General features: G+C 49.3%; 1 protein-coding gene across 1 annotated transcript in view; it reads right to left on the reverse strand.

Annotated features, from left to right (window-relative positions):
• The window catches only part of CLPB (ClpB family mitochondrial disaggregase), a 140126-nt gene that overhangs the window by 49489 nt on the left and 67052 nt on the right, over nucleotides 1–23585 (reverse strand). Inside the window, exon 5 of the mRNA XM_062196661.1 lies at nucleotides 7969–8097. Coding sequence (XP_062052645.1) covers nucleotides 7969–8097 — 129 coding nt within the window. The remainder of the gene's footprint in view (nucleotides 1–7968; nucleotides 8098–23585) is intronic.

A 23585-nucleotide genomic window follows, 5' to 3' on the forward strand; every position in this document is an offset into this window, starting at 1 on the left:
CACTATGTCTCCGTGACTGCAGGTGTTACTTGTTAGCAGGGACACAGGTGACAAACACATGAACAAAGAAACACAATCACCTTAGAGAAGGGTAAGTGCACGAAGATGACAAATGGAGTATTATGAGACAAAGTGGCTGCGGGAATGACTGACAGGGGTGTTAGAGAAGGTCTGAGGAGGGGACACTGATTCGAGACCTGATTGATGAGGCAGTCACCCCAAGAGGGGAAGTGACCCATTCGCTGGGAAGAGGAAGGTGGGATGGAGCTCGGTGTGTCTGCCACACAGCGCGAGGCCAGCATTGGTGGAGAAGAGGAAACGGGTGGGCGTGGAAAGAGATGAGGCTGCAAAGGTCCAGGCTATGGAGGACCTTGGGGACTCTGGGAAGGATTCGGGTTTCTGTTCAGGAGAACGACATGACTTAACGTTTTGAAAAGACCACTCTGGCCACTGTTTCGAGAATGGATGCAGGGGACATGAGTGGAAGTTGTGGGAACAGGAGAATATGGAGATAGTCCAAGAGAGATGACGGTGGCCTAGACTTACAGCAACAGAAAAGGCTAAAAGGCTATGGACTCAAGACAGGCTCTGGAGACACAACTAACAGGACTTACTGCAGGATACGGTTAGGAGTGCGTGAGAAAGAGAGAACTGCAGGGTGACTGAGATTTCTGGATAGAAAAACTGGGTAAACAGTTATGCCATTTAGACCACACTGATATTGAGACTTTGGAAGGAGCAAGAGCCAGAGAGTGGAGTGGGTATGGATCATACTTCAGAGGATTTAGATGGAGTGGCAGTTGGAGGTAGATACACAGACAAGCTGGCTTGCTTTTCCTGGCGTGCTACTAGGGCATGTTTCTATGCTGACGAAATGAGCTGGTAGGTGGGGGAAATATTCAGGAAGGAAGAAGACTTCTGGAGGCGCAACGCCCTTGAGAAAGTGAACCACAACAGGAGGCAGGGCCCAGTGCAGAGCTGGTCTTAGAAACTTCCACTACCGAGGGAGGAAGGCATAGTCACAGGCAGCCAGTGGAAGGATAGTGTGAGTGTGTGTGTGTGTGTGTGAGGTCGCTCCCTTTTAATTAAGATCTGTTTTCTCTATAAAATTGGAGGCGAGCTTGCAAATCTGGGTAGGAAGCGATGGACACAAGAAGGTATAAAAAGTTGTCGTGGTCCAGAATACGAAAGTGATTTTATTGGTGAAGTGTAGTGGGGTGGCTAGCAGTGCTGAGTGTATGAGATTTATGGTCATCCATGTGAGGTGTCTAGCAACCATGGTTGTGTGAGTTTTCTCCAGCAATACTCAGCTCTTCAGAAAGAGACGCAGTAAAGAGAAAGCTGGGTTTAACTATGGTTAGAGCTTGTCACGGAGTTCAAAGATGGGAGGAAAAAGCGAGAGAGCAGTTCTACCAGCGGGGCATAAAATCTAGGAGGAGGGAGGGAAGAACGAACGATGGGAACAAGCACAGAACGACAGAGAGATCTGCTGAAGACAGAACTAGGGATCACCCTGTCCTGCCCACACCTCCCTCCAGCATCCCTCCCATCAGTACGGGCACTCCGACCAGCAAGCCCCCCTCCTGGAACCTGGACCGCATCCTCTCCTCTCCTACCAGCTGAGCCTACTGATTCTACTCAAACTTCAAAGGCAGGCATACAGTAAGGACTCTTCCACGTGTGGCTTGTGAGCAGGAGGTCAGGTGTGTGAGATGTATCCACGCTGTTGTGAAGAGCAAGAATTCATCCATTCCCACTGCTGTACCTCATTCCATTGTGTGGGCATTCCACACTTATCCATTCAGCTGCTGACAAACATTTTGGAAACTGCTCAAACATCTTCACATTAAACATAAAGCCTCTCCTGTTCCTCTGCACTGGCCGATCAAGTCCCACCTCCTTCACACAGCTTACAACCCAGCTTCACGTCCAGCCCTCCTGCCTGACCTTTCCATCACATCCTGTAAACCAGCTCTTCAGAAGCACCTGTGATGGACCAAACTGCCTGCTGCTCTACACACCCGCCTCTGAACGTGCTGCTCCTTTGGCCTTTCTCCCCCATCCACCTGGTAAACCTCAACGGTCCTGCACGGCTCAGTGGGCATCTCCTACATCTTTCCCTGACCCCTTCTCCCCTCTCACCCTTGGCCCTGATTAAAGTTCTCTTTGTGATCCCACAGCACATTCTGCAGACCTCCATTCACACCCCAGAGAGCACTTCATTGTTAAAATGTCTGATATTGTCAATGAACTGCAAGTTCCTTAAGGGCTAAGACCAGGTCTAGGTCATCTGTGTTTCCCTGGTACCAAGCATGGGGCCTGTGATGGCAGACATGCTCTGTAAGTGTTGGATAAATGAAGGAAAAGTCTTGTCCAGGGGTTACACAGGATGCTGGGGCTGGAGGGGTCTTTGAGATCAGCCACCTGACCTCTCTGTCTTATGGAGGAGGAGGGAGGTTTGCCCAATGGGGAAAGGACTAGTTGGCAGCAGAGCTGGAACTTTGGGCCTCAGGCTATGGCTTGGCCTCCTTCTCCACACTGCTAGCAAGAATCTGAGAATCCAAGAAAGAATTTTCAACAGAGGATGGCCTGAGGCAAAGCTGATTTGCTCATGTCTAGCAGAGCAGCCAGATGGACAGACGGTGAAGTGGAACAAGAAATGCAGCTTGGAGTTTGGGTCCTGACAGCAAGCTAACAGGACACTAAGGGAGGGAGGTGTCAGTGCTGGAAAGGTTCTTTGCCTAAGGCAGGGTGGTGGGGAATTTAAGCCTCATTTCATCCTGGCTGGTTAACACTGACCACAGGCCCTGTGCTTGGAGCCAGGGGCAAGGAAGAGCCACAAAGGTAGGTTGGAGAGAGGCAGCAGAGGCCTTGGGGAAAGCTGTACTAGGTTTCCTAAAGCCCCAGTGTTTCTGAGGCGAGCGCTGGCAGCTGAAAAGGAAGCGGCACTGTGACTACCAGAAGGAGGGGGCTCATAATCTCTGAAGCTCGAAGAAGCCAGACACAGTGGGACACTAAGAGAAGGTGGGCCGGTGGCAAAGGGCATATGTCCTAAGAGAAAGCCTCCAGTGGTTCTAGAGATTAACTGGTACAGCAGAAGCATGCTAAACTGTGTGTAGGCACTGTAGTAATGGAGACAGAGACACAAAAGGCACAGTCCCGGCCTTTAATCCACCTCAGTCCAATATGTGAGCCTAGACCACACCCCAGGGGCGGGGGAAGGCACGGAAGGAAGGCGGCATGAGAGCTGGAAACTGACTGGACAGAGAATTCCACCAGCCTGAGAAACAAAGTCTTGAAGGGAAACGGGAGGCACCAAGAACTCAGGAGTAAAGGCATCCAGGTGGGAACACAGGATGGACAACACAGCGGAGCTCAGTTTTCTGATGGACCCCTGGTTGGGAAGGCTGCTGTGACTAAGGAAGGTGGATCTGCCAGTGGGGTCCCATTCTGGAGAGCAAACTGTGGCTGAAGTACTCTGACAGCGAGCACTGAAGCACACAGCCGTCCAACAGAGGCAAAAGCAGCTTCTTCCAGGATGAAAAGCACAGGGGACTGTGACTCACTTTTCTGTGAAGGTTGGGGCAGAAGATTGGCACCAGTCCATCCAAAATGCTTCCAGAGCATTCAGTGCAGTACATTCCCATTACCCTGCCCAAGGAGGCCTGCGCACCCTTTCCTACAAGAAGCTTTTTGTAACTAACGCGACTTCCCTGCTTACCAGGCAGAAGGCATTTCCTCCCCTTTGTCCCCTGAACGCCTACCCTGCCGTCACGGCCTGTCTCCACATCTGTCTCCCCGAACATCAAGGAGTCTCGGGTCAGGGACAGTCTGCCTGCTCTGTCTCAGGAAGCTAGCAGGTCCACAGCCTTGGAGATGGCAGATGGCTTGCCTAGGGTCCCATAACAGGGCTGAGTCTAAAAACCAGCTCTGTCTGATTTGAAAGCCGGTGCTCCCTTCTCTATGGTACAGGGCCTCCCGACGATGAAGAAGCGGCCCGGAGCAGCCTGTGCTCGAGCCCCAGCACCGTGAATGCTCAGGGGAAATATCAGAGCAGACCAGACAACGAGGGACAGGTTCCTGAGGGAGGGAGGCCTTGAAAAACCTGACGATTCAAGCAAGAAGAGGGAGACGGGGGTGGTGTAGGCAGACAGAGTCAAGAGGCCAATGGCTGGGAGGGCAGGCTCCGCGCTGCGGAGGAGAGGAGGAGAGGGATCAGAGCTGCAGGGTAACAGTCATAATGGTAACTCTCCCACGCACCACACCCCCGCCAGAGGCTTTCCAGACAGCACCACTGGTCTCCACACTATCCCTGTGAAGCAGGGACAAGAAAGTGGAGGCTCACAGTGAGGGTAACATGTCCAAGGCGACACAGCTAGGAGGTGGGGGAACAGGGATTCAAAGCAGACTGGCCTGACTCTGATGCCTGAGATGCTCTTTCTGTTACTCCATGCTGCCTCCTAATGGGCCAGAGCGCCTTCCACCTGCATCCCCCTGCTTAGCAGGGATTTCTGCTCAGGGCACAAGAGCTGCTGCCTCCTCTCACTGTAACTCCCCTCTCCCCCACTTTAAGAGTTATACAGAGAGAGGGAGAAATGAAAAGGCAGAGATCTCCCATCCACTGTTTCACTCTCCAAGTAGCTACAATAGCCAGGGCTGAGACAGGCTGAAGCCAGGAGCCACATCTGGGTCTCCCATGCGGGTGGCAGGGGCCCAAGGAGTTGGGCCATCTTCTGCTGCTTTTCCCAGGCCATAGCAGAGAGCTGGATTGGAAGTAGAGTACCCAGGACATGAACCAGCACCCATATGGGATGCCGGCACTGCAGGTGGCAGCTTTATCCACTACACCACAACGCCGACCCCTCACTGTAACCTCCTAAGACCTAGGGGCCCTGAACCCTACAGACTAAGCAACTTCAAGGAAAAGGGTTCCATGTGGACCCCGTGAGTAAGGCTGGCCTCTGTGTCCAGGCCTGATTTGGCCCTCACAGACACAGCCTCTAAGTGGCTACAGCAAAGCTAGTGGCAAGCACAGGCTAAGAAAGCTGGATGGGGCAGGAAGGCAAACTCTTTGGAGGTCAGCTGGGGTCAAAAGACTTTGGATATGTTCCTGGTGACAGCCCCTAGGATAAGAGAGCAGGATCCTGCCTCTCGGTTGGCTGGTCACAAACACAGGCAGACCAGGGGAGGTTAAGGGGCGGAGGGAGGTCAGAAGCTGGTAGGCCTGCAGGCCCTGAGTGATGGCGACGTGTTCAGGTTTGGGAGGGAGAAATAAGTGGGTTAATAGTTTTGGCCCTTGCGGCTGGGAGGCTAGGGCAGGGGGTGTAACGGATGGTGGCTAAAAAGGCAGGTGGGAGAAATGTAAAGGTGGGGGCTCAGGGCATCTGTTCCAAGTCAACAGGCAGGAATCATGGCCCTGGAACGGCTCAAAGGGCCAGCCCTGGCCTGGGGGGTAGGGTGCAGGGCGCCTCATAAAAGGCCCTTGCCTCTCCATTTCAAAGATGTTCGATCTGGAAGGCAAGGGAGAGGGGCTCCTCATACAGCAAATCGTCTGCTGTTAGGAGGCTGGGGGCAGTGTGAATCTTAACTACCGCACAATGGCTGGGAGTACTGATTGATTTAAGGCATGGCAGAGAGAATCCCCTGGCGCATCCTCCAACTTTTAACTATAAATGACTTGCCAGAGAGCTTTCCAAAGGACAAAGTAAGAAGCATACTTCCGGGGAACATTTTCTAAGCCTCTGCTTCTTGAGTCCTCACTCCAAAAGCATTGCTCATCCCCAGGCCCAAGCACCACATCCCCAAGCAGAGTACCCTTCATGTCGTCCGTGCCCATCAGGACACATCCTGGCTGCTCTGGGGCAAGACCCTTGTAGGCTGGGGGCATAGGCCTGGGCCTGGGTTTTAAGCCAGCTTGTGTGTAGCTGATAGAAGGTAGCAGGATTGGGAGTTTCTGGGAAGTCCCCCCACCCAATCATTTCACAAGGGTCAGAAGCTTATCTGGGGCATTGGGCCCAGAGTGGCTAAGAGGACCTTTGAGACCTTTCCAGCCCTCTGGTTCCATGAAGAATGACTCAACAATGAGGACTCGGGGGTCCAGCCCCAAGAGTGCACCTGGCCCTCAAGAAGTGGCAGGAAGAGGATGGCACTGTGGCACAGTGGGTTAAGTCGTAGTTTATGACGCCAGCATCTCAGAGCGTCAGCTCAAATACTGTCTGTTCCATTTCCAATTCAGCTCCTTGCTAATGTGCCTGGTAAGGCAGCAGAAGATGGCCCAAGTACTACCATCTTCTGGCAGACCTGGACAGAGTTCTAGGCTTGTGGCTTCAACCTGGTCCTGCCCAGCTATTGAGGCCATCTGGGGGGTGAACCAGTGGATGGAAGATCAATCAATCAACCTCTTTATCTCTGTCACCGCCTTTCAAATGAATGCTTTATTTTTTTTTTAAAAATTTTATTTATTTGAGGGGCAGAGTTACAGAGAGAGAGAAAGAGGGGAGGAGGGAGGAAGAGAGAGAAAGAGAGAGAGAAAGAGAGAGAGAGAGAGAGAGAGGTCTTCCATCAGTTGGTTCACTCCCCAAGTGGCTACAACAGCCAGAGCTGGGCCAATCCAAAGCCAGGAGCCTGGAGCTTCTTCCAGGTCTCCCATGTGGGTACGCAGGCCCAAACCCTTGGGCCATCTCCCACTGATTTCCCAGGCTACAAGTAGAGGGCTAGATCAGAAGAGGAGCAGCTGGGACTCAAACAGGCACCCATATGGGATGCCAGCTTCATAGACAGAGGCTTAGCCTACTATACCACAGCACCGGCCTCATAAGTAAGTCTTAAAAAAAAAAAAAAAAAAAGTGCCACGGAGGGCATGAATAAGCGGTGCTCACTCAGGGGCCTGGGCTCCATACATCCTGGCAAGATGCTTCTCTTACTATCCCAAAGGGAGGCTGGAGTGGGATACAAAAGAGTAGGAGAGGGGCCGGCGCCGTGGCTCACTTGGTTAACCCTCTGCCTGCGGCACCGGCTTCCCATATGGGCGCCGGGTTCTAGTCCTGGTTGTTCCTCTTCCAGTCCAGCTCTCTGCTGTGGCCCAGGAGGGCACTGGAGGATGGCCCAAGTGCTTGGGCCCTGCACCTGCATGGGAGACCGGGAGAAGCGCCTAGCTCCTGGCTTCGGATCAGCACGATATGCCGGCCGCAGCGGCCATTGGAGGGTGAACCAACGGCAAAAAGGAAGACCTTTCTCTCTGTCTCTCTCTCACTATCCACTCTGCCTGTCAAAAAAAAAAAAAAAGAAAGAAAGAAAAAGAAAGAGTGGGAGTGCTGGCTTGGGAGGGGTCTGGCAGGTTCAGCTCATCTGGGGCTGGCACATGATGTCTCTCCATCTAACCCAAGGGAGGGCAGTCATCATTCAACAGGTATTTACTGAGTGCTTATTATGGGCCAAGTACTGTACTAGGTGTGGGGACACTTCAATATGTCATCCATGCTTCCTGTGTTCAGAGAGCTCAGAGACAAGTTAGAGAGAAAGCTACTGAACAAAGAAAAACAATTTCAGATTGCGACAAGCGCAATGATGGGAAAGAACAGGGTGTCATGATGCAGAGCAATGGAAGGGGCCTGAGATGGGTAGGGTGGGACCAAGGAGGACGTCTTTGCCACCAGCTTAATACGGCCTGTAAGAGCCTCTCCCTTGCTTCCTTAGCCTTGCTCTGCGGGTCACAGGGAAGAAGACAGGACACTTCTGGGAGAGCAGCAATTGGAAAAAACTCTCACAGCACATGCTGACAGGCAGCGTGGTGTGGTGCATCCCACACACATACACAAAGAACACACATTAGCCACAGGAGGACAAATCTCAGGTGTACATTGCTACTCTCAGGAAGCACAGCAATTCTCAAGGCATGTCCCGCTGGGAGAGGGCTAACGGAGCTCCCAGGTGAGCCCCTCTCCTCCAGCCCATCCACTATGCTCTCACCTCCATCAAGCAGCTCCTTGACAGTGCGGTAGTCATCGGCAAGGACGGCATAGTGCAGGGCTGTGCAACCCTTGAAGCTGGCACGGTTGTTGAGCCGGTTGTTGAAGTCATCCTCGCGGGTGACCAGGACTGCAGAGACAGCGACACACAGGCTTCCGTTAGCAACAAATGCATGAGCCACCAATCTTACCTGCTTTCTCTAGGCATTTAATTCACTCGCCCACTCATCCTATTTACTAAACATTAATTGGCACCTACTACGTACCTGGCCATCAGTGCTGGCAATAGGAGAGAGAACAGGCCAGTGAGTCCCACAAATGCTTACTGACAACTGTTATTTGTTAGGATTCATCTTGGGGCCATAAAATCAATCAGACGTGGTCCCTGACCTAATCTGAAGAGGGAGGCAGACAATAAACAGATCTTTATATAGTACTGTTTGAGAAAAATGCTGTATTAGTGGTGTAATGGGGTGATTCAGAAAGCCACATGGGAGCTTGGCTCAACTTGGGCATGAAGAGATCCTCCCAGAGGAGGAAGGGGCATTATCTTGGATGAAGAAGGCTAGAGAGGGCAGAGGAAGAGAACAGTGGCACATGGAAGCTGTTCTGGAGACTAACACATCTCTGCTCTGAAGACATTTAGAGTCTGGTGGGCTATTTTAAATTCTTAAAGAACTTTCAAAAATTCTAAAAGTGATGAAAATTCTAAATCACAGAAGAGTGCAAAGAAGGAAGGGACAAACATCTCAGTAACTTGAGAAACTCTATTTAGCACTCTGATGTGTGTCCTTCCAGATTTCATAGACACAATCCCATGGGTTCATGTATGTCTCTGTGTGTGTTCCCTCCAAGACTGGAATTTATTGTCTATGTATTGTTGTGATCTGCTTTTCTACCCTACCTGTAAACATTCCTGGGAAGGAAGAACAAGCATTTCATGTGATCAAGGAACCCAAAACACCCAGGCTCACTTTAGTGTCAATATCCATGATCATCTCTCTCCAATTTGATAGAAGATAATCTAAAAGCAATCATTGCTTTTACAAGACTCTCTGGGTTGGGTAATCACACACGGCCCTATCCACCCAAGAGGATCATTGATTTACACCTGTTATCTTGGCTAGTCCCAGTGTGGACCATAAACTGGAAGGTAACCCTACCTGTAGGGCCTTACCTGGGGAAATGAGACCTCCAAGAAGAATGTCTATTCTGCTCAAGTGATAGTTTCTTTCTGCCTTGATGGGAAATCATCTGGGTTAACTATCTGATGTTCCCTCTGAGTGGAGTTCACTGTGGTTCTGCCTACCAGCATCCCTTTTTCCCCTAGTCCCTGGTACATATCCTACAAAGGGTAGGCTCCTCTTGCCTCTCATTGGAAAAAGATATATTCAGTCAAGGAGTGATCTGGCCTAGGAAGTCAAAAGCAAAAGATAATTCCTAACCACTCTTTTCCAGGTGGTCATGTGTTTCACCTCCTGCTGGACTGAATAAGCTATTTATAGTTCAGAAGCCGGAGGACTGTCATGCTTCCTCATCCTACTAACAGATCTTATTTATTGACATAGCTGGCATGGTCACTCGGCACACTTAACCTGACTGAATTCTTCTAATGACCGAACACAGTGGGAATTATTCTTCCCATGTTATAGATGAGGACACTGAAGTTCAGATGTCACATAACCAGTAAGTGGCTGAGCAAGGATTAGAACCCAGGTTCAGTCTGAGTTCTCTCTTTCTTTCCAACCTACCATGCAACCAGCCTCATTTTGCAAGTGAGAGAAATCAGAACTCAGAGAAAGGAGAGCCCAAATGACCTGGTCTCTTACCCTTGGCTCTGATGCCCTCTGCTTTCTCTGCTCAAGGAAAGGTGCAAGCACTCTGTGGAACTTGCCTGAGGCTCACAGCTGGCTGAGGTGGAGGCAGTTCCACCAAACATGTAAGAATATGAAGTTAGAGTGGTGCGTAGCTGGAGGACACTCCACATTCTCTGTGATCTACAGAATGGGGTGTACTGATGACCCCTCAGCATTATCTGACCTTTGCTGGAGAAGGGAGAACAGGAAGCAGGAAGGCCTCTGCACAGCTAACGTCATCGCCCCATGAGCAATGGCATCCACACAGTTCCTCCAAAAGAGCCGCTGGGACCTCAGTCAAAGGTCCCTAACTCTGAGTCACAACCAGTCTTACCAGATCATGCTAGGTAAGCTTGTTCGCAGCCCTCCGCAGATGAGGAGCTCAGAGAAGGTGGCTGGGGACAACACTTTAGAATCAAGCAGATTGATTACAATCAAGCACTGGCCAGGCAGGGAGGGAAAAGAACGGGACAATGAAAAGCTGAAAAGGAATTCAGAGTACAGCACCTCAAAGCCCCTCAGGGCTTCACTGAACTGCCACACAGGATGTTAACTGCTGGATATAATGACGAACCTGAGGAAAAGTGATAGTTGGCTCAAGAAAGCAAGAAGGGTCTAATCCATTTGACAAAGAAAACTCATCATTCACTCAACAAACAACATTTAATGAGCACCAGTGCACGGTGGTAGCTTCTGGACACACAATAATGAATAATCAGACCACCGAGCAGACAAGCAGTAACAGTCTCACAAGCGCAGCAACAGGGCTGCTCACCACAAAAGCAGAGGAACTCCTGGAGCCCCATTAGGACCACTTCAGTTCCCACGTCATCAGTGCTGACGAACACAGAATGTCTATGAGGAGGACCCCTGTTCCTCTCAGGGCTCTCTATCACAATCCTCTTCCTACTATCCCACTGCCTGGAACATCTCTCTCCCACACCTTCAGAGTGCTAACTCCAATTCATTTTTAGGTCTTCGGTTAGAAGTCACTTCCCTCCAGTGATGCCTCCCAGGCCTGAAGTCATTTCTGCTCCTAAGAGCTCCTCTAGCACCTCAGGCATCTCCTGACAGTATTTATTATTCTGTTGCACCCACTTGCTGTTTCCCCACTAGGACAAAAACTCAGTGAGAACAGGAAGGGTGACCATCTTTTCCCCAGTTGTATCCCCAGAGTCCAGCCCTGTGTTGGGCCATCAACATACCCCTGACAAATGCTTGTTGAATCAACAAATAAAACACACCATAAATATGGCACTACTATTATCTTTGTTTTTGGAATAGTAACAACAGTACCAGCCAACAGCAGAGGAGGAGAATAAGATGTTCAATAAGTGAGCTCGGCAGCCAGGGCACTTGCATTTGAACTGCAGTTCTGAATTTCCAGACTGTGCAATCTGAGGCAATTTACCTAACCTCTCTGTGCCAAGTACCTGGAGATGGCAACAGCACCTCCTCCACAGGTTGTTGCAAGGATTACATGAGCCACTACGAATGAAGGGGCTCACCACAGAGCCTGGCACACAGTGCCTCTCAATCAACATTTGCCATTATCCTTATGGCCTCGTCTTGTGCTTCCCAAAGTGCGTTCTGCCTGCCTGTGGAAAAAGGTTTCGGCCGGCGCCGTGGCTCAACAGGCTAATCCTCCGCCTTGCGGCACCGGCAAACCGGGTTCTAGTCCCGGTCGGGGCACCGATCCTGTCCCGGTTGCCCCTCTTCCAGGCCAGCTCTCTGCTGTGGCCAGGGAGTGCAGTGGAGGATGGCCCAAGTGTTTGGGCTCTGAACCCCATGGGAGACCAGGATAAGCACCTGGCTCCTGCCATCGGAACAGCGCAGTGCGCCGGCCGCAGCGCGCTACCGCGGCGGCCATTGGAGGGTGAACCAACGGCAAAAAGGAAGACCTTTCTCTCTGTCTCTCTCTCTCTCACTGTCCACTCTGCCTGTCAAAAAAAAAAAAAAAAAAAAAAAAAAAAAAGGAAAAATGTTACATTTGGGGGCCAGTGCTGTGGCGCAGCGGGTTAACACCTCAGCCCGAAGCGCCAGCATCCCATATGGGCGCCAGTTCAAGTCCCAGCTGCTCCACTTCCGATCCAGTTCTCTGCTACGGAAAGCAGTAGAAGATGGCCCAAGTCCTTGGGCCACTGCACCCACGTGGGAGACCCTGAAGAAGCTCCTAGCTCCTGGCTTCAGATCAGCACAGCTCTGGCCTTTGCAGCCATCTGGGGAGTGAACCAGTGGATGGAAGACCTCTCTCTCTCTGTCTCTACCTCTCTCTGTAACTCCGTCTTTCAAAATAAATGATAATTTTAAAAAATTAAAAAAAAAAAAAAAGAAAAAGGTTTCATTTGGGAACACTGCATATACCTTTCCTCTGAGAGATGCCCAGTGAGCATGAACAAGCAGTGTTGAGTGAAGAACCGCCAGTTCCACTTGAAGTCACTCAGCAACTGCTTGCTGGACGGCCTCCTCCCGCCTCCTGCAGAGAACCGCGCAGCACCACCACCGTTCTGCAGTGTGGCTAAGGGTGACAAAGGGGTGGGGCGAGGTGCCCTCACTGACAAAGGGGAAGTATATCCTCAGAAGCTCATGTGATTCATCCAAGGCTCTCACCAGCTGCGAACATGGACGTCTTTCCAGGCCTGGGTGTATAGCTGGTCCTCAGCTGGTGGACCGTTTCTTCCCAGCCTGTCCCTCATGCAGGGCGAGGCTGGCTCAGCTTCCTGCTTCTCCCAGCCAGCCCTCCCCGGCCCTTCAGGGGTGGGGAGCGTGGAGTTGAAGGGAGGAGGATCTGTGGCTCTCACACCCAGGAGGAGTCAGGTAGCATCACTCTCACACCCTTCTGCTTCCACCCCTGCCGTCTGAGATGGAAATGTCTACACATAGGTGCCACATTCAGGTCTAGGAGCTTGTGGCAGGTCTGTGCCCAGACATACACTCTGCAGGATTCCCTGGCTTCAGCAGTGGCAAAGACTCAGCAGAAGCAGAAAGTGGTCCCTGAAGCCCGGCATGCAGCCCTACCACTCCCCAGCCTGCTCAAACCGCAAAACACATGCCCTCCCATGATGAGAAACTGCTATTTAAGGAGTCATACCAGTTCTGAATCTTAACTGTCATTTATGTACTATCTGTAAAATGGGTCTAAGCAGTAATCTGAAGAATACTGAAAAAACATTAAGAGAATCAAATATGGTAACAGGTTTTAAAAACATTGCTGAGAACATTACTAACATTGCTCTTCTCCCTGGGGTTCAGCACTAGGGGCACAGAAATAGACCAGTGGCTAAGGCACTAAGTCTAGTAGGGGAGATTTTTTTGAAAAAAGGTCTAAGAGGTAAGGTCTCCAGATATCAAAAGCTTTAATTTACTACTCACTCGTGCAGGAGAAAGGAGTCCTAGACATGACCCTTTCTCTCAGGCTCAGCCTCTGGCAGCCACTCCCAGGAGCTGGTGCTATCACAGGTTACAGAACGCGCAGCAGTGCCCTTGCCTTTAAAGATGTAAGCAGGGCTGGCACTGTGGTACAGTGGGTTAATCCTCTGCCTGTGGCACCAGCATCCCGTATGGGCACCAGCTCCAGTCCCAGCTGCTCCTCCTCCAATCCAGCTCTCTGCTATGGCCTGGGAAAGCAGTGGAAGATGGCCTCTGCAACTACCTGAGAGACCTGGAAGAAGCTCCTGGCACCTGGCTTCAGATCAGCCCAGCTCTGGCTGTTGTAGCCATCTGGGGAGTGAACTAGAAGATGGAAGTCTCTCTGTCTCTCCCTTTTACTGTCTAAAACTCTGCCTCTCAAATAAATAAAATCTTTAAACAAACAAACAAACAAACAAACAAACCTGGCCACTTCACTAACATGGCTCAATCCCTCTGTGCCGCACCTTCCCTGTTTTTAAAAAGCTTTTCTATATCAATGGCTCTCAAGCTTTAGTGGAGACAGAATTACCTGGTTAGCTAATCAATAAATGCTAATTCTTGGGCTCACTTCAGGCATTCAGATTCAGCAGGCAAGGCCTAGGAACATACATTTTAAAAGCCCACTGCTGGGCTGGCGCCGTGGCTCACTTGGTTAATGCTCCACCTGCGGTGTGGGCATCCCATATGGGCGCTGGGTTCTAGTCCTGGTTGTTCCTCTTCCAGTCCAGCTCTCTGCTATGGCCCAGGAAGGCAGTGGAGGATGGCCCAAGTGCTTGGGCCCATGCACCCACATGGGAGACCAGGAGGAAGCTCCTGGCTCCTGGCTTCAGATTGGCATAGCTCTGGCCATAGCGGCCATTTGGGGAGTGAACCAACGGAAGGAAGACTTTTCTCTCTCTCTCTTACTGTCTAACTCTGTCAAATAATAATAATTAAAAAAAAGCCCACTGCTGGTTGTGGCTTAGCTGGGTTAAGCCATTGTTTGCAATGCCAGTACCCCACGTGGTTCAATTCCTGGCTGTTCCACTTGCGATCCAACTCCCTGCTAATGTGCCTGGGAAAGCAGTGGAAGATAGTACAAGTGCTTGGGCCCCTGCAGCCACGTGGGAGAACTGGATGAAGCTCCTGCTCCTGGCTTTGGCATGGCCTAGTCTTGGCCATTCCTGCCATTTAACGAGTAAACCAGTGGATGGAAGATCTCTGTTTCTTTCTGTACCTCTGCCTTTCAAATTAATAATAATAATAATAGCAATAATAAAAATAATAATAAAAACCCACTGCACTGCTCCTGAGAGAATACTCTGAGAAGCACCAGACTCCCTGATCTCTAAGGGTCCTTCCCACCCTAATGTCTTGTGATGAACACAAGGAAGACTCAAGTCTGGCCAGATCCACTTCCTACCTGCACAGTCCTGCTCCAGGCGCTCTTCCCAAACCCCAGATCTACAAAGTTCGAGCAAAGCCCCAGCCCCCAGGCACCGCATCTGGGAATGAGATCCCCCACCCAAGAGCTCACTCATACTACCCTGCCCCCACAAAAATCTAAGTTGGAATTAGGTCCTTCTACACCATGTACTTGAGTCTGTTTCCTCACTGCTCCAAACACTGAGTACTTTCCACGCGCTATACCATGTGAATGCAGAACAGGCTCTGCCCCAAAGCTTGTAAATGCTACAAATAACATCAAAATAATCTCTCTCTTACATAGTGTCTCTGAGAGGAAAGAATTCATAATTTTGAATCTGAGAGACCTGGATTCTATGACTCTGGAAAATCACTTTAGCCCCTTAGGCCTCAAATTTACCACTGGTAATAAGGGAACATTAATGCCTATTAATTTGAGATGAAGTGGTATAGTAAGGGGTACAGGAAACAATTTGCACCTAGGAAATAGCAATTTTAACATTAATAAGTCATCACCAGTCTTGGAAGCCAGATCCCACCTGTGTTCCTCTGCTGACATTCAAAGGCCTCTCCCAGTTGGCCCCAGTTAACTTCTCCCAACAGATTTCCTACTCCATCCTTCCCTGCCTCCTTCCTGCTGGTGAGGGCTCCCACAAAAGGACCCTGCGATCCTACTGTGAATCCTCAGTGGGCAGCACCATGTTTGCACATTGGGTTGGGGTCAATCAGACTGGGAAGCAAAACTCACTGTCTCATTTTGAGCGAAACACTTAACGTCTCCAAGATTTGGTTTCTCCATCTGCAAAACGGAGGGAAAAGCACCTACCTCACAAGATTCAACTGCAAACCCAAGGAAAAACACCATGGATCTGAATAGACATTTCTCCAAGATACGCAAGTGGCCAGAAAGCTCATGGAGACATGCTGAACATCACCAGCCATGAGGGAGATGCAAGTCAGAACCACAGTGAGATGCCACTTTACACCCACTGCGAGGACTATAATAAAAAGAGGTAACAGAGTGGGTGAGGATATGGACAACCTGGAACTCGAACATGCGGCTGCTGGGGATGTTAAATGGCATAGCTGCTTCAGAAAACACTCTGGCAGATCCACAAAGATGAAAAACACCAAGTTATGACATGACCCCAAAATTCTACTTATAGGTATATTATACCCAAGAAAACTGAAAACATTACGCACATAAAAAAACTTGCACACAAATATTCATTAGCAGTATTCATAACCACCAAAACATGAAAAAACCCAAATGTCCCTCAATTGATGAGTGGATAAACAGAATGTGGTATAGCCATAAACAGCATATTACTCAACCACTCAATTCTAAGTAGGAAGTACTGATACATGTTACAACATGTCTGAAATATTACACTGACAGAAAGATGCCCGTCACAACAGACTACATGCCATTTGATTCCATGTTTGTGAAATACCCACATTAGGCAGATCTATAAAGACAGGAAGTAAATTAGTGACAGCCGTAACTGACGGGCAATGGAGAATGACTGATAATAGATATGGGACTTCCCTAAGAGGTGATGAAAAGGTTCTAAAACTGAGGCAGACATTTGGCACGGTAGGTAAGATGCTGCTTGGGATGCCTACAAGGGTCCGAGTCCTGGCTCTGATTCGGATTCTAGCTTCTTGCTAATGTGCACCATGGGAAACAGCAGGTGATGGTTGAATTGGGTCCCTGTTACCCACATGGGGCACATGGATTGAGTTCTGGACTTCTGGCTTCAGTCTAGCTCAGCTCTGGCTGCTACGGGCTTTTCAAAGAGTAAACTAGGGCTTGGAAGTTCTTTGTCTCTCTTTCAAATAAAATGAAAATAAAAAAAATTTTTTTGAAAAGGCTCTGAAATTGATTGTGCTGATGGATGCACAACTCCTGTGAACATACTATAAACCAGTGAATTATATACTTTACATAGTGATTGCAGAGTATGAAAACAAACTTCAATAAAACTGTTACATTAAAAAATGTATATAAAGAGCTGCACATCTTGCCTGTTGTGTAGTAAGGACTCATTTACTGTGCTTTTCCTCTTCCTGGTACCATGCTGACTCTGAACAGAATCACCCCAACACTGTGGAACGAATCTGGCTTATTGCAGGGGTCCCACTTCATACTCAGTGGAGGTCACAGCTGGGTCCTGTGGCTAATGTCCTAAGACCCACAGTCTTCCTCCAGTATACACCAGCTAGCTATGTAACTCTTTATTAAGAACATAATGGCTTTCATTTGCTGAATGCTCACATGCCAGGTACAGTGCCAGGAACTTCCTAACTACTTTCTTTGGAACCATACTAGCCTGTCATATTATTCCTATTTAATAAAGGAAGAAGCTGAGGCTTACAGAGGTTACGTGACCTGTCTAAAGCCACACTGAACTGCCCAAGTCCACGGCTCACACTTGCTGTTCCGTTGCATGCCTTCATTACACCTTCCTTTTATTTATCTACATTTCCACAGATTTTGCAACTCCAGCAGTCTCATTTTTCTGGATCGCTCTTCCCTCTATGTGTCCTCGTAATGTCTAAGTTACATCAAATTAGCTGGTATTTCTCTTTACATCATCCTGAGTGTTCTCAGATTGCTGAACAAGGCAAATGCACATGTCAAGCTTGTCTCCCCAAGCAGAACACAGGCTATTGAAGGACAGGCATTCCAGAGTTCTTCATCCTTCGTATAGAGTCACCTAGCTTGGTCTATGGCTGGAGCACCAGCCCCCACTTGAACATGGTTTTCATAGCCACCATGTTCTCTGACCATGGACTAGAAGTTTTCTCCATGGGAACAGGACCCTGCTCACCTCATTATGAACCCATCTTTGTGTAGCATGGGAGCTGGTACATAGTAGGAGCTCAGAAAAGGTTTGATGAAATAAAGACAAGACAGGGACACACTTATTCTATTGGAGATATATCAAAGGCAGCCTTCCCATAGGGACCCCAAGCCCATCTTCCTTCACTCCATGGGAAAGGGGGAGACCTGGAAGGCTGGAAAGGAATCTGAAGACAGGTTGTTGACTTTCTGTATGGCTACAGACATTCAGTGTGGCATCTGCTCTGGCCCAGCGACCCTTGATCCTCTGACCAGGTGGGGCTTTCCAAAGCCAGTATCTCATCTTCACATCATCAAATTCAAAAGGCAGGGCAGACTATTAAGAATCTATTACTCTGCAGACCCATCCAAATTCTGTTTCAATCTCCTTTTTTTCCCTAAGATGCTGGTATCTATATCCCTTTGGCTTGTACTATAACCACCCTGAGCTCATCCTCTCTCCCAACACCCCCAGCCTCCGCCCTAATCAAAGCAGTATTCAGTTCTGGAGAGCTTCTGGGGCGGGCTGGCAACAAGAGCCCTGCCCTCTGCCCCTTCGCCAGCTGTGTTACTCGGTTAACCAACCTTGGTCCTTCAATGCTCCCACTGCTACACACCTGCTTGCCTCTTCTCTGCCTTTTCTTTGAGATGTTAAAAACTTGCAATAAAAAACAAATACAAAATGCTGTAATTAATAGCCAATTCCAAGCCAACCCAGCATCTCTACTAATAAACCTCAACACTTGCAAAAAGAACAATAAATTCTGCCCCTCTCTGGTTCTGAGGTGGTCTCTTTTATATACTCTGCGTGTGTGTATGTATGTGGGTAAGTGTGTCTACATATATATTTATTTTCCTTTATTTCCCATCCAGGGAGGGGCAGAATAATGAACTGCGTGCGTCAGGGAAGATGAATCTGAGATACTAGGGAGCAGTGCAGTAAAAAGATTAAAGTGTTATTATTGTTGGTTTTTTTTCCCCCCATGGTCCATTGTGACAGCTCGACCGTCATCTGTAAAAAATGTCTCAGCGAGAGATAATCATCGGAAACTCAATAAAGCGTCAGGGGGAGCCTCAGCCCCCATCAATCACTGGGTGCCTGGAAAATTTCAGCCCTCTGTCTCCCTTCCTGCTATCCATATAAATGTCTCTAATATATTTTGTGTGGTGTGTGGGACCCATCCCTGATTTGGAACTTTTGATGAAAAAATATTTATACACAAAATATGTAAATCAGTTAAAAATCACAAGAGGAGTTCTTTGCCACCCTATCACACATTTTCTTATTTTTATAAATGCATCAAATTTATTCTTTTTAATAAAACATGTCAACTAGTCTAACTCCCTCTCCTAGGAGATATATATATATATATGTATATATATATATATGTAGATATGTAGATATATATAGATATATATGGGGGGGGAGAGGGAGGTTTGGAGAGCTAAGCAGATGGAAACAATTAACCTGGCTGATACATTTAATCCTGAAGTTGGCCACAATGCTTGGAGTGACAGCGCACTGTCCATCCCGGGGACTCTATCGTGGCTGGCACTGCTGAGAAATGACATGTTGAACCATTGGCCCTGGAGCTGTGACAAGGCTCTGAGTGGGCCTGGACAGGGATGAGGAAGAGGCAGCGACATTTTGAAAAACAATAACTTGCCCTAACAGCTTTTGGCCTGAAGAGCCCCAAGCCTTTGGGCCAGCCAGAGGGTCTGAGCTAAGTGTGGGCATATGCAGCTGACATGGCTGCTGGGCCCTACACAAGAGCAGGAACCAGTTCTGCTGGTGTTTGGTATCATCACTCTGCCTCGGTTTCCTCTGGTGCCTATACTGAAGGTGGCAAGGACACACTGTAAGTATCCAGGAATGTGACCCACTGCTGTGGCCCCTATGGGCTCATTATCACCTCTCCGTGCTTCTGACGCCAGAAGGAATCAGTTCCTGCAGTACCCTCTCCTCTAGGACCTGCAAGGCACCTCTCCAGCTAATGGCTAGAGTCCAAGGGTCTTGGTGTGGCCCTGGTCTCCTAATGCTGCATCTTTACTGAGCCCTGTGTGGAACAAATCTGCTGTGTGGATGCGGCACCCAAACTAACACATGCTCCCTTACTGGCCTGAAATGTAATTCCTGTTTCCTGCTTCCATTATGGACACAGCACATCCCTTCTCTACTCACACCCAACCTCACCCACCTAGCAGCCCTCCAGATAGCGATCGAAAACCACACTAGACTTAGAAGCTCAAGTACCATTTTATTTCCTTGACTGCTTCCCAGACATTCTCTTCTCTGTGCTGACAGTCCTTGGTGTGTATGCCTGACTGGACCCTTGTCAAATACTATCTTGGTCATGTCTTCAATCTTTCTGACTACTAAGAACTGTTCTTGCTATATCTACATATGAATGATGCCTTGTATTTCCTCATTTTGATCCTTATAAAAGCCTATGGTGTAGAATAGATTATTCTTTATAGATGAGAAAATAAGCTCAGAGGGAAGAAGAATTGCCCAAGGTCTCACAGTTAGGTGATGTTCCAGCCATTCTTTGGATTCCAAACAATATTTGGCTCTTGCAGGACAACAGTCTGCTACCACAGAAGAGCATCTGAAGGCTGTGCCAAGGCCTCTGACTGCAACCGCATCAGAGGATGATGAGCACAACGATGATGATGATGTGCAAGCACAGACTGGCACGAGCAGAGAGCCTTCTGTGTCCCAGGTTTTAGGGAAGGGAAAACTATTTCTGACTCTCCAATAACCTGTATTTCACACATAAGGAGTCAGAGCCTCTGAAGGTGTTGAAAATTGTTCTCACCATCACAGCTGTTAAGCTGTTCTTGAACGCCCACCACATCATGGCTCAAGCACATGGTCTCTCTAGGAGAGAAGCTTACATTGGCACAATAAGGTTTCTTTTCGGGAGGTAAAGTCCAGATAAGATTTTAAAAGCAGGTCAATCACAAGACCACCACGTTAATCAGACTGGGGACCTGCTGGAAATGCCAAATCCTGGGTCCCACGTTAGACCTACAGAGTCATCTCTAGGATTGGGGCTCAGGATTTTTTTTAAAAAGGAGGTTATTCGTTTTTTCGACTTATTTATTTGAAAGTCAGAATTACGGGGGAGGGGGAGAGAGAGAAAGAGGGAGGGAGGGAGAGATAAGGAGAGGGAGAGAGGTACCTTCCATCCGCTGGTTCACCCCCCAAATGGCCGCAATGGCTAGGGGCTAGGGCTGGCCCACACTGAAACCAGGAGCCAAGAACTTTATCTGGGTCTCCCACGTGGGTGCAGGGGCCCAAGAACTTGGGCCATCCTCTGCTGCCCTCCCAGGCACATTAGCAGGCAGCTGGATCAGAAGTGGAACAGCTGGGACACGAACCGGTACCCATATGGGATGTCGGCACTACAGATGGTGGCTTTACCTGCTGCGCCACAGCACCAGCCCCCCAGGAGTCTGTTTTGATATTCTGTCAAGGAGATGTTTATTCCCTCTGGAGCCCCCGCAGTCCCATTTAAGTTTGTGCACTCTATGGGCACATGTGCTATCTGTGGGGACTGGGTATGACTGGTATGCAGTGGTTAGCTTATATACTGGGTGGTTAACTTAGACTCAGTGGATGAGTTGGTAGTATGAGATTACTCTTGAGCATGTCCTTGATGGGGGGAGAAATATAGTATATAGATCAGGTCCATTACCGCCAGCAGGGACTCCTAGCCACCTCCTGAACTCCAGGGCACTTGTCCACTGGTTTGTGACACGCCAGCTTGCACCGTCCTGTCCCCCATCTGAAGACACAGAGATGGGGTGGTCAGCCAGAGCAGGCCAGGACCTACAGCCCCTGAAGCCATAGGAAAGGGGCACTTAGACTAGTGGGGTTGGCCCAGGTAGGTCTAGCCTTGCAAGCCAGGTCCTCTACCTACAGAGGGCCCTATGCCAACCCAGCTTCTGCACAACTCATCTTTATTCAGTCACCACTTGGAGCTGAGAAGAGAAGCTGATTTACAGCCTGTTCTGGCCACGTTTCTGCCGTGTTTTATTGTTTTAATTGTACATATGAGAGGCACTCAAGAGTGCTCGCTTGCATCTCTGACAGCCCCAGACACCCAATGTTTATAACAGTTACTTACAAGCAGCCAGCGGCATCCCCGGCTGGGCGACTTGTTTACTGTTACCACTGATTTAGTGCCTCCTCCACCTGAGGACTGGGCCCACCACCCACCAGCCAGCCACAAGTGGAACTCTCCTGGAGTGGACATGGGTGGGCTCAAGGCACAAAATGGGATACAGTCAAGATTAAGAATGAGGCGAGAGAGGCACAGCTTAGACCCTCACACATCCCTCCACTGTTGTCCCATCTTTGTGCCTCTGCTCGGGCTGTGTGCCCCACTTAGAATGTCTTTTCTTTTTCCCTTTCCTCCCCCAAAATCTAGCTCAAATCCTAACTTAGAAGTACATTACTTGCTCTGATGGTGAGCCCTGAGCTTCTAGAACTATAGAAATCCCATGGTTGACTGAGACCTAGGAGGCCAGATAATTCAGTGCACCAGGTAGGAAGCCCCTTGATGGAATGCCTGGTGGGCAGACTTCAGCTCCGTTGGTACCCCTTGTGTGGTGAGTTGCTCAGGACCTCCTAAAGTGGCTCCTGCTTCATGCAGAGAAATTCTTCAGTAAACAGTAAACCCACCTCTACAGAGAAATTCTTCAGTAAACACATCATGCTTTATACATATATCATTACCTCCAGTTATCCTAATAACCCTGTAAAATAGGTGTTGCTATTCCTAGGCCATAGATGAGAAAACTGTAGGACTTTAAGTCACTTGCTCAAGATCACACAGCTAGTGTCAGAGCTTAGAAGAACCATGGCTGCCTGCACTGAAGCCCACCCTTTCTCCAGGACACCCTCGTGCCTCTGAAGATGCCATTCTGAGGACCTGAGCAAAAGGAAAGCAGAGTCAGACCATCAAGATTTTCATACCCAGCATCCCTGGGTCACCTGCACCAGCAAGCCAGCCCTTTACCCAGAAACACCAGCTTTGACAAGAGTGGGAGACATGGGCTGGCACCACGGCTCAATAGGCTAATCCTCCACCTGTGGTGCTGGCAGCCCGGGTTCTAGTCCCGGTCGGGGCACTGGATTCTGTCCCGGTTGCCCTTCTTCCAGGCCAGCTCTCTGCTGTGGCCCGGGAAGGCAGTGGAGGATGGCCCAAGTGCTTGGGCCCTGCACCCTCATAGGAGACCAGGAGAAGCACCTGGCTCCTGGCTTCGGATCAGCGCGGTGCACTGGCTGCAGCACGCTGGCCACAGCACGCCAGCCACAGCGGCCGTTGGGGGGTGAACCAACGGCAAAGGAAGACCTTTCTCTCTCTCTCTCTCTCTCTCTCTCTCTCACTGTCCACTCTGCCTATCAAAAAAAAAAAAAAAAAAAGAGTGGGAGACATGAACACCCAGTGGAGTAAGCTTCTTCCTGTTAGGACCAATACTCACTAGGCTTGGAGCAACTGGTAACACAGTCTTGCCAAGGAGGGCAAAAAACTGCTTTCCTCCCTAGGCTGTGGGATGCCTTTCAGCTTCCTTGCCTGGTCCCTCACACCTGAAATGCTGGACCTCCCACTCTCTCACTTCAAATCCTATCCATGGGCAATTTCAGTTATGCCCATTGTTTAAATTCCCAAGTAAAAGCTGATGACTCCTAAATCCCTACCTCCTGCCAGACAACCTTGAATTCTAGTCTCCAAATGTTTGCCCTAAACAGAAGCTGAGGTGTCAGCATGGGAATCTCTTTCCATCAATATTTACATACCACTGAATATTTGACCTCCTCCTAATATCTCCTTAACATCTATTTCTTCCTGTAGTGCAGTGGGTTAAGCCACTGCAGCGCCAGTATCCCAGATGGGCACTGGTTCAAGTCTTGGCTGCTCCACTTCCAATCCAGCTCCCTGCTAATGGCCTGGGAAAGCAGTGGAAGATGGCCCAAATCCTTGGGCCCCTGCACCCAAGTAGGAGACCTGGAAAAAGCTCCTGGCTTGAGCTTGGTCCAGCCCCGGCTGTTGCGGTCATTTGGGAAGTGAACCAGCAGATGAAACATTTCTC

The sequence above is a fragment of the Lepus europaeus genome, chromosome 7, assembly GCF_033115175.1.
Source record: "Lepus europaeus isolate LE1 chromosome 7, mLepTim1.pri, whole genome shotgun sequence".
NCBI classification, from domain to species: domain Eukaryota; kingdom Metazoa; phylum Chordata; class Mammalia; order Lagomorpha; family Leporidae; genus Lepus; species Lepus europaeus.